The sequence below is a fragment of the Mobula hypostoma genome, chromosome 2 (genome assembly GCF_963921235.1).
Source record: "Mobula hypostoma chromosome 2, sMobHyp1.1, whole genome shotgun sequence".
NCBI lineage: Eukaryota > Metazoa > Chordata > Chondrichthyes > Myliobatiformes > Myliobatidae > Mobula > Mobula hypostoma.
Genome location: NC_086098.1, coordinates 155,173,664 through 155,185,639, shown reverse-complemented (window position 1 = coordinate 155,185,639; position 11,976 = coordinate 155,173,664). Strand labels below are relative to the sequence as shown.

At 40.6% G+C, this 11,976-nt stretch overlaps 1 protein-coding gene across 3 annotated transcripts in view; it reads left to right on the top strand.

Annotated features, from left to right (window-relative positions):
• The window catches only part of cdc45 (CDC45 cell division cycle 45 homolog (S. cerevisiae)), a 70,861-nt gene that overhangs the window by 45,955 nt on the left and 12,930 nt on the right, over positions 1-11,976 (top strand). For all 3 annotated transcript variants that reach the window (XR_010021204.1, XM_063073408.1, XM_063073418.1), the window contains exons 11-15: positions 844-975; positions 2,136-2,234; positions 4,437-4,595; positions 6,042-6,180; positions 9,744-9,827. Coding sequence is in view for 2 of the 3 variants with exons in the window: in XM_063073408.1 (XP_062929478.1) it covers positions 844-975; positions 2,136-2,234; positions 4,437-4,595; positions 6,042-6,180; positions 9,744-9,827 (613 nt within the window). In the remaining variant the exon portion in view is untranslated. The remainder of the gene's footprint in view (positions 1-843; positions 976-2,135; positions 2,235-4,436; positions 4,596-6,041; positions 6,181-9,743; positions 9,828-11,976) is intronic.

Below are 11,976 nucleotides of genomic sequence, written 5' to 3'. Positions count from 1 at the left end.
GAATCAATTCATGTTCAGTGTATTTGGGGAAAAAATAAATGATATTGCACGTAATGACTCAGCAGTTCTGGCCTAGTGGAAATCTCAATTCATGGCTGCAAAATTGGCTTTTTTTAAAAAAAGCAAGTAGTAAGAAACATTGCAGCAACACACACAAGAAATGCTAGTGAACGCAGCAGGCCAGGCAGCATCTATAGGAAGAGGTACAGTCGACGTTTCGGGCCGAGACCCTTCATCGAGACTAACTGAAAGAAGAGATAGTAAGATTTGAAAGTGGGAGGGGAGGGATAGAGCTAACTTTCAGTTAGTCCTGATGAAGGGTCTCAACCCAAAACGTCAACTGTACTTCTATAGATGCTGCCTGGCCTGCTGCGTTCACCAGCATTTTTTGTGTGTGTTGCTTGAATTTCCAGCATCTGCAGATTTCCTCATATTTAAGTAAGAAACATTATTATCATTGTGCAGATTGGACTCTATATTGACATAGAGATTTTGGTAAGTTTCCTTGATTAGGAGGGGCCAACTTGTAGGTTATCTTTCGCTGATCCAGGAGGTGCCACAGAATATACACTACCCCAAAAGGACAATAAAGTGGCCAAATAAGCCCAGAAACAGTAGCTACTTCATTATTATTATTATTATTATTATTATTATTATTATTATTATTATTATCATCACTATTCACTGATATGGAAGAGATTTTTTTTCATATAGCTTCTTAGCTGTTACCAGTCATGTTAAAATTAACTAAAAGTTAGAATGAGTTTAGGTTTTATTGCATTAGGTGTTTTCTTTTTGTAATTATGAATGCTTTTTGTTTCTTTAACCACAAGCCTTGTTTAGTCTACGCCTTGCTCTGTACCATCACTGGTCATTGTACGAGAGCATGTGTAACTCTAGCTACACCTATGCCAATCTCAAGCTGTGGTCCATACAGGGTTTGAAGAGACTTCAGGAATTCCTAGCAGAAATGGGGTATGTGAACTCTTTCATTTCCCACCTTGTAATACAAAGCATCATTTTTAAATGAGCTACTGCCTAAGTTCAAACTACAATAAAACTCTGATAATTCAGAAATCTGCTGGTGTCATTCTTGATAATCCACAAACATCCCAGTTTCTTTTTTTTCTTGCATTACATTGGCAGTGAACCTGTTGAGTTTAAAGGGCAACAATACAATGACCCTGGACCCTAATTCCATCTGCAGACTCACCATGTTCCTGACCTTCAATGTTCTGGATGTGACCATACATCCCTTTGTACTCAACCCCTGGCTCGCACACTGAACAAAGAATGAGAAATGTGCTGAAATGACATAATTTCCAAACAATCAGACACTGGATGATCTAATTTTTGCGCTGTGGAGCTCCCTGGGTTACAGAGGACCTGACTTGTGGAAATCGGATTTTTTGCAATAATATAATAACTGGATGCTTCTGCCTTTTTTTTAAAAAATTGAGCTTATGAACACCTTCGGTAATCTGGGAACTGCCTATACTTGGGCACAGATGTGTATTTAGCTGAGAGATATCCTACCTTGCAAGTTGTAATAAAATATGTCCAGGATAGTTTTTAAAATTAATTTTGAATACATTTCTCTTTGATACTTATGATTTTTTTCATTCCTAAGAAGGTAAAGGCTTTCTGGATCGTATTAGTTTTCACAATGCTTTGTCTTGTTGATCTTTTGAGAATTCCACTTTGTTCTCCCCTTTCCATCTCCCTAGATTAGCCAGCTTTATTTGTAATATGGTTTTAAATCCTCTTGAGTTGCATCCTATTTGAGTTCAACATTAGGACATCACCTTTCCTCTGTCACTGGCATTATGATTCTGTTTGAAGGATCATTGATGTGGTAATTCCATTTCACCATCTTTGCAGATTCTGCCTGAACTGCGGAGTATTTCCAGCACTTTGTTTTTTAACTTGCAATACCAAGGTTGCAATCAGGCATCCGGCTTCTATTACCCCTCTGCTAATCTGAGTGATGGAAAGCCTAGTTTGTATGAATCAAGTACTGCATAGTTGATGTTACTGTATAGGAGTAAACAATGGGTAACCTTTGAATCTTGTGCCCCAATGATGTTGGATTATTCTGTAAAATCTAACTATCTGTTTTCCTACTTACATTGCAGACTCCCACTGAACCAGGTTAGACAGAAGTTTAACTCGATGGACATCGCACTGAAGGATAATTTACGAGAAATGATTGAGGAGTCTGCTAATAAGTTTGGGTAAGAAACAAAATCTCAAAATTGCAGTTATACAGAAGCTGCAGTAACTCAAATTTGACTAAATAGTGTGTGGAAATTGTTGCATGTGTATGAGAGAGCAAATCCTTCAAAGAACATTGGAATCACATTCAGAATGAGATGGGAACACGTAGAGTTGCAAGTTGTAGTGACAACATTGATGAGGAAGAGGGATTTGTGAAGTATCACTGAACTACATACATGATCAGAAGCAGAAGTCCATCATAGTTCCAGCTGATGGTTATTGACCCACTTATTCATGGCTCTTGTTTGGTCTTATTGTCAAATTTGTTGGATTGTACAATACAGGTAGTATCTTTCAATAATTTTCCAAGCCCAGGATGTTGGAGAGGAACGGGCAGGCAGTGGTTTTCCTGTTTGTCTGCTGCCATTATTCTCCTTGGTGATTTTTGTTTTGAAGCTACTGTTGCAGTAACCTTAGTATGACACTACAGTCCTGTTTGTTGCAACCATGGTATGCAGGATTGAGCAAGTTTAAGATTTTGTTGGAGTATGGTTAAGAGGACTACTTTGTCCTGAAAGGAGATTCTTGTGGTTGCATTATACCAGGCAGATGTTAGTTGAGAGAAAGATGAATACTCTCAATGTCTTGTAGATGGAGTAAAGATTGAGGAGTCAGGAGGAGTTGCTTCTTCACTTGCCATACTATTTATTATACTGGTCTGGTTGAGTTTCAGTTGAAATTTGTGCTTTACTCTCACCATCCTGGGAAGATGGTAATAGCGTCTAGTAATAAGGGTAGGTGTTAGGTTATTTATTATCACTTGGTGCTTCTGATGCAAGTTCAATATACCTGAATGGTCTTGTACGCATATGTGTGCGCTATTTCGTTTTTGGAGTTACGAATGGACTTGAACGTTGCGCAGTGGGCAGCATGAGGAAGGTCATTGACAAGGCAGCTGAAGATACCATATGCAGTCTTGGTGCAAAAATTTGCTACGACCTTTCCTTTGGCTAGTATTACTCAGGGCACTAAGGAGTTTTCTGAATTTTTTCGTTCGTTTTGCACACCCCCCCCCCATCCATTTACGTCAATTTTATCGGGCTCGTTGGTACTTTGCTTTGCCGGCCTCCAGTGAGAACTGAAGGATGTGATTTTAGATTAATTGATAGTACTTGGCTCTACATTTAAAAAAAAAAAAAAAAATTCTTCACTGGATGACTTGAGCAAATGGTCTAAACTGATGACCACGTTACTAAGGGTGAGTTTTACATCCTGTCCTTAATGAAATGTTAAATTAGAGATCTGCTTGGATAGCATGTGTATGTTCTTTTTAAAATTCTGCGGCAAATTTTAGGTGGGGGGGGGGAGAAGCAAAACTTTTGGCATTTTGCCCAACATTTCTCCTTAAATCACCTCTGGGAAGACAAGAGATTATGTAGCTAGGAGAGCCACTGCCTCAGTGCCATAGACCCCAGGTGTTGCATGTTTTCTTTGTGATGGGTTTCTGGGTGCTCCAGGTTCGTTCACATCCCAAAGATGTACAGGTCAGTAAGTTAATCGCCCTGTGTAAATTCTGTCTTGCGTATGTGTATGGTAGAATAGGGGAAACAACTGGGAGAGTGGTATAAAGATAAAAAATTAAAGTGGGACAAGTGTAAATGTTGGCGCAGACATGATGAGCTGCAGGTCTTGTTTCTGTGCTTTATAACTCAATTTGTTTACTGTGACAGATATTGGGGCATGCAAATTGACTAGTATTTAGTATTATTGTCAAAAAGAATAATCAAAGGATAACAAAATGTCGTAATGAATTATAATTCCATAGATGCAAATTATTTTACAATGGATTGTATATCTGTATTTCATCACAAGATTAAAGTGACCTCAATTATAGAAAACATAATGCTGGATTAAAAACTGATAATACTGTTGATTCTTTCCTGATATAACTGATGCCTCACTTCTACAAAAACCTGTAGACTGATTTCCTTCCCCCAACAATCAATTCTGCTAATTTCCCTTTTTAAATTTTCATTTATCTCGTGCCTCTCTGCCATGTATCCACCCTTCCAACATTGACTTCAACAGGGAGCATTAAATAACTGTTAGCAAAATGAGAATACAACACCTTTTTAGTTGTAGTGTTTAGTCTGGTAGCAGTTAATTTGATTTCTGCAGTTGGTAATTGCTGCTCTAAGATTTATTCTGTTTATTTTCAGGATGAAGGATATTCGAGTACAGACCTTCAGTGTGCACTTTGGATTTAAAAACAAGTTTCTCGCCAGTGACGTTGTTTATTCAGCAACCTCTCTGCTTGAGAACATTGAGATAGATGATGGGAACAAGAATTTTATTGAAGCTTTGGACAGTCTTTCCAGGTATGGCTTACTTTAAACCACTGCTTCAGGGATCTAAACTGTACTGTTGGTTTTTAGTTTGCTATAGGGTGGTTTATCTAAAAAATTTTGAAACAATGTTAAAATACGTAAACCTTCCATTTAATATCACTGGTTGTTAGCAACATACAAAGTAGATTGTTGTGTTCCTGTACCAACTTAACATTGGGGTAGTCAGTTGATAAAGATCATATGTCAGTAAGAATGCCTACCATGTTTTCCATTGTGTTCTGATTATTGCTGTGAAGTAGGTTATATTAGTCTGTGTTCTTCTCCCAGTCTGTTTTATTCCTGGTCTGCACATTCAAATGTACGTTTATTTGTATTTTTTCCTCTCGTTTGAATTATCTTAGAATAGGCAGAAGTCTGATATTATACTTGAGAATTGAAAAAGTATTTTAAGTACTTTAAGCCCACTAGTGAGAGAACTGTACTTCCTGTTGTACATTGATTTCTAATTTTTTGGAAGAGCTGAATGTATTAAAAGTAGACAGTTGACAGCCCAGTCCATCAAGCAGTCAACACTCCTTCCCTTTGACCTTGCTCACTAAAATTCTCTGGGAGCTGTTCAGGTGTTGCATATTCATGCCAGTAAGCAATGAATTATGCTTTGCTCAAGCGGCAGAAGTATTGTTTCCACAATTTCTACGACGAACCCGTTTGTTGAGATTGAAATTTAATACATTAGTTATGTCAGCTCTTGTTATCCAGGGCCACTTAAAGGTTAGCTTTATTTGTCACATATAGTGAAACACATTGTCTGTGTCACCACAGTCCAAGGGTGTGCTGGGAGCAGCCCGCAAATGTGGCCATGCTTCAGGCATCAACATAGCTTGCCCACGGCTTACTAATCCACAAGTCTTTGGAATGTGGGAGGAAAACGGAGCATCCAGAGTAAACCCACACGATCATGCGTGGGGAGAATGTGTGTACTCTTTACAGACACCGGTGGGAATTGAACCCCAAGTGCTGGCACTATAAAGCACTGTACTAACTGCAACACAAGTGCTCCCCTTGAATCCTTTTCACGTGGGCAGTCGTGTCCCATTACTTTAATGGTTGTTAATGATATTGTTTGGCTCAACATCTCCAGTAAAGCGGAAAATGTAGCAGAGTGTTCACTTTTTGTCTTGTAGTGCCATATTTTATCCACTAGATGCTGTCCATATACCTGTTCTCCCTAAAAGCTGATGCAATGTCCTTAACAGACATGATTAGCGGGGTAATGTTGTGTGCTTGAAATTAAATTAATAATTGGATTAAGTTCAGGATCTGAACTATCACCAAACTACCTTCAGCACGGGGTGGGGTGGGGGGGTTGCGGTTCTTGTTAACAGAATAAAATATGTGCATATATGTTCGTAATGAAGCTGATGGCTCTGCAGTCTCTCTTCCTTTGCCGATTGTGTTCTCTCTGCCTCTCTGCAGAAGTAATCTGGATAAGCTACATCGAGGTCTGGAATTGGCCAAGCAGCAGCTCCGAGCTATTCATCAAACAGTTGCAAGCTGCATTTGTACCAGTCTTATCATCTCACATGGACCCTTTCTGTATTGTTATTTGCAAGAGGTGAGGATCCACCTGCAAATAAGAATAAAACTGGGGAGGTTGAATGAATTCAAAGTGAATTATTGTTAATGCATATTAATGTAAGTGAAGAATCAAAGTCCACATCCTTGATGATTGAGTCGTCCAATACACAAACACAAAAGACCCAAATGAAGTATTGCAAATTGCCTTCAGCTGACAGTGCTGATTATTCAGTTGTACCATCTCCTAGCAATCTCAGTATCCGATTTGTGCGTCTGCCAGGTTATGATGTGTAACTGAATGCAGAGAACAAAACAAATGCTGTGGTCCTGACGTAACCCCAGCTACAGCACCAAGGACCTATCCCATCTCGAACAAAACCATTCCAGAGCAGTTTTCATCCTGTAATGTGGTAAAAATTAAATGGTGCAGTTGCTGAGTATGTCAGGCTTCATTGGTCAGGCACAAAATGGAGTCAATGGTTTAGGTTGTCGGTACTGTAAGGAGGATGGGGGGGGGGGAAGAGGTTGAGGGAGGGGGAATGGATAATTCCGACAGGGTAAAACAGTGAACAGCTGTAAACAAGATAGTTGGTCAGTGAATGGATGGGAGAGAACGCAGATGAAAGAACGTGGGGGTTGTGAGATGCAGAGAGAGAGAACAAATCCTCCACACTCGAGTAAAAAGGGAGAGAGTGGGGTAAAGTCACTGCACTAATATTACAGGTAGCATCCAGGGTAAGCAGTCAGTTCAGGCAAAGCAGCTTCGCATGTACTTCTAATCTAGTGTACTTGCAATATGGTCTCCCCTGCACAGGAGAAACCAAGTGCAGGTTGCCTGATCACTTTGCAGAACATCTGTGTTCAATCTAGTACCCAGGCTCCCAGTACCCTGCCACTTTAATCCCTCATTGCACTCCCACTCCCCTCTATCGCTCCAAGCCTGTACTGTTACAGTGAGGCCCAACATAAACCTGAGGACTTGCTCCTCATTTCCCTCTGGGCTAATTGCAGTATTCTGGGCTCAATATTGAATTTTACAACTTGATTTCTTGCTCTGTATCAATTGTCCATCTGTAGTATTTCCTCAATTTGCTTGCTTTTTTTTCCTTTTTTAGGAGTAGAAGACATGCCAGCCTGGTATGCTGGGCTTGTCTTCCTGCTCTGCATTTTACAATGGCATTTATGTTCTGGTCCTCCAGATGCTCCCATACACTCGCTGTCCAGATAATCTTGTTTACAGCTTCTCCCCAATGTCAGCCTGCTTTTTTTTCTATCAGAGAAAATTTTGCTTCCATCCCCAACCCCCATCCCCCACCTTTGTAGCTTTATGAGTTCTTTTGTTTACTTCACAGTTCTGACAAAGGACCTGCACCCTACCACTTTGACTTTTTTTCTTGTAGATGCACCCTGGCCTAAGTACTATTTGCATTTTCGGTACAGCCCACAATGTTGTGCCAAACTAGCTAAAAAGTAAATAAACTCCAAAACACTAATCCCTCCGATTTACACAATGTCCTTTTCCCTCAATTTTCCTCACATTCATGAGCCAATCTAAACATATCTTCAAGGCCTCTAATCTATTTGGCTCTACCACCACACCAGGCAGAGCAATCCAGGCATCCACCACTGTGTGAGTAAATAAATTACCCGTTGCATCCCCTTTGAAGCTGCCCCCTCTCGCCTTCAATGCATGCCCTCTGGAATTAGGCATTTCTACCTTTTGGAGGGAAAAAAAACTTCTGGTCTACTCTATCTATGCCTCTCATAATCTTCTAAACCTCTGTCAGGTCTCCCCTCAGCCTCAGCTGCTCAGAAGAAAACAACCCAGGTTTATCCAGCCTCTCCTGACCGCACGTGCCCTCTAAACCAGGTAGCACCCTGGTAAGCCTCTTCTGCACCTTCTCCAAAGCCTCAACATCCTTCCTGTAGTGGGGCAACCAGAACTGTATGCAATACTCCAGAAGTGGCCTAACCAGAGTTTCATAAAGTTGCCATATAATCTCTTGACTTTTGAACTGTTTTGGATTTCCAGCATCTGCATTTTTTTTTGGTCTTCAGTATAATGTGGCACATTATCCAACTGGTCTCGTATGTAAATGGTAGACCAAATCTGCATTTAAAAGCACAACTAGATATAGGTATAACTCAGCCTTGCATCTGTTGCAACTTTCTTTAGTATCTGTTTAAGTTAAAAGTGCAAGTCATAAAATAGTTATCAGCCTCCTCAATGCAAACTCATCTGCTCTAGTAAAGATAAAATGCAAGCACAACAGGAGAAATTAAAAGCACTCAACTAATGGAATACCAAATGAGCTTTTTTAAAGTGTTCCTCATTCTGATTCTTCAGGAACTAACCTCCTGAAGTTTGCTGCTTGCTTTAAATTCCAGCTGTGTCCAGCAATGATAACCTAGGTGTTGGTTTGTGCAATATACTATATGTAATCCAGTACTTAGAACATAGAACTGTACAGCACAGGAACAGGCACTCCAGCCTCTGCCACGCCCGTTAGAACAACCCAAATTTGTCCAACCTCCAGCTATTATCAAGGATGCAGCTCACCCTAACCATGGACTTTTTACTCTCCTCCCATCCGGTAGGGGCTACAGGAGCCCCTGCTCCCACACCAGCAGGCTCAGGAAGAGCTTCTTCCCCAATGCTGTGACCCTGCTGAACCTCACATCACAGCGCTAAGCAGTTTTGCACCCATATTGTACTGTCTCAGTACCTCTATATTTGTGTGTTGTAGCATTTTTTATTCGCAGTTATTTTGTAAATAACACTGTTCTTTGCATTTCTGGTCAGATGCTAACTGTATTTCATTGGCTTTGTATCTGTACTTGGCACAATGACAATAAAGTTGAATCTAATCTAATCTATAGCACATGCTCTCTGATCCAGGAAGCAACCTTATAAATCACTTCTGCACGCTCCCCAAAGCCTCGACATCCTCCCTATCATGGGGCAACCACAACTGTACGCATTACTCTAGATGCGGTCTAATTAGAGTTTTATAATGCAGCACCAAGATTTCCTGACATTTGAACTCAGTGCCTCTACTGATAAAAGCAAGCATGCCATATTGACCTGTGTAACCACTTTCAGGGAGCTATGAACTTGGACCCCAAGATCCATCCGCTCATCAACACTGAGGATCTTGGCCTTAATGCTATATTTTCTCTTTACATTTGACCTACCAAGGTGCAACACTTCACACTTGGCCAGATTAAACTTCATCTGTCCATATCTGCAACTGATCTACATCCTGCTGTATACTTTGCCAGTCATCTACATTATCCACAGCACCACTGATTTTTGTACCATCCACAAACATACTAAACCACCCATCTACAGTTACATCCAAGTCATTTATATACATGACAAACAGCAGAGGTCCCAGTACATATTCCTGCAGAGCACCATTAATTGCAGACCTCCAGCTAGAATAAGTCCCTTTGACCACTACCTCTGTCTTCTGTAAATCAATACACTCAGCACTGATCTCCCCATCCTTCATGTCCTTCTCCTTGGTTAATACTAATATTAAGTATTCTACTTGTGTGGTTCTTTTGAGTAATTTGTTTCTATAAATTTGTCTCTAGGGGACCCCAGATGTGAAGATCTATTCAAAACCAATTTGTATGAAACTTTTGTGCAAATATCTGCTCAAGTGTTTTGTACGCTCGGTATGTATGCTTTCAAGGTCACTGGATCACTTTAATGGGTTGTGAGTGTTCACTTGGTGTCAAATGTATAAACTAGCATGCTGTTTCTCTGAATTAATTTAGTCTTATTTGCAATTGTTGCTTTAATCCAACTTATTTACCTGAGTGTATATTTCAACAATGCATTCCCAAACTGTGGAAACACACAGAACGGTGGAGGAACTCAGCAGGTCAGACAGCATCTATGAAAAAGAGTGAACAGTCGACGTTTCGGGCCAAGACCCCCCCCAAACAGGACAGGTCAATGTTGTGGGAGCTGCATCGTTGGGGTGGGACAGGGTTCGAATGGAAACTGAGATTTTGCTGAGAAGAGGCAGAGGCCAGCGTCCCAGAGGCCATTTATGATTGGGCATTGTGTGAGTGGACCAGTGCAGAAGTCTAGGGTCTGAGGCTATTTCTAGGGCCATTTCGGATCTCCCCCTCCCCCTCCCACTTTCAAATCTCTTACTAGCTCTTCTTTCAGTTAGTACTGATGAAGGGTCTCGGCCCGAAACGTCAACTGTACCTCTTCCTAGAGATGCTGCCTGGCCTGCTATATAGTAGAGGAATGAGTTCAGCAGCTTGGTAAAGTATGGATAAAGTAAAAGGGAAGGAGAATACAAAATTGCTTACTTGAAGTCTCCAAAATATAGATCAAGGCCATAAGTTTAGAAAAGCATATGATTTTAACTTCAGACAACATGGAGACATAATTGAAAAGAAGGGTGGTGAATACAGGCCAGAAGGTGTTGTATTTTAATGAATGGGGTATATGAAATAAGGTAGATGATCTTGTAATGTTGTTAGAAATAAGCACATTGTGGGCATCGCAGTCATTAGAGATCCCAGCTGGGAGCTTAACATCCAAGGATACACTTTGTGTCAAAAGGACAGACAGGTGGGCAGAGTGTGTGGGGGGACTTGGGTTAAAGAATGAAATGGACTCCCTAGAAAGAAGTGAGATAGGATCAGAAATGTAGACTCCTTGTGGATAGAGTGAAGAAACTGGAAGGGTCAGAAGACCCTAATGGAAGTTATATACAGGCCTCTGAACAGTAAACTAAAAGTGGGGTACAAATTACAACAGGAGATGGAAAAGGCATGTAAAAAGAGCAAAGTTATGGTGGTCATTGGGGATTTCAATATGCAGGTAGTTTGCGAAAATAAAATTGGATCCCAAGAGAGTTATAGCAGCTTGTGTTCGGGTCCACATGGGAAAAGATGGGATTGAGTAATGAACTAGATTTGATCAGGGAGCTTAAGGTAAATAAACCCTTGGAAGGAAGTGATCATGATGTGATAGAATTCACCCTGCAGTTTGAGAGGGAGAAGCTAAAATCGGATGTGTCCATATTACAGTAGAGTAAAGGGGATTTCAGAGGCATGAGAGAGGAACTGGTCAAAATTTGTTGGAAGGAGACACTAGTGGGTTAGCAATAGAGCAATGTCGAGAGGTTTTGGAAGTAACTCAGAAGATGCAAGATCAGTTCATCCCAAAGAAGCATTCTGAAATGAAGTGAGGCAACCATGGCTAACAAAGGAAATCAAAGATAAATAAAAGCAAAAGAGAGGACATTTAGTATATCAAAAATTAGTGGGAAGCTTTTTAAAAACCAATGGAAGGCAACTTACAAAAAACAGCGAGGAGAGAAAAGATGAAATATGAAGGTAAGCCAGCCAATATATCAAATATAATACCAAAAGCACTTTTAACATGTATGAAGAGTGAAATAGAGGCAAGAGTGGACATGGGACTGCTGGAAATGACGCTGAGGAGCTAATAATAGGGGAAAAAATAAATGGATGCGCTAGAAAGGTATTTCATGTTGGTCTGCACCGTGAAAGACACTAGGAGCGTGCCAGAAATCGAAAGTGTCAGGAGGCAGAAGAGAATGAAGTCGATATTACGAAGGAGAAGGTGCTTGGGAAGCTGAAAGATATGAAGCTAGATGAGTTAAACCTGGGCTAGGTGGAAAGAGGTAGCGGAAGAGATTAGAGGCATTAGTAACGATGCTTCAAGATGAATATGTCTGGAACAGTGCTGGAGGACTGGAATATTACAAATGCTACTCCACTCTTCAAGAAGGGAGGGAGGCAAACAAAGAGCAAGTTATGGCCCATTTAGCCTGAC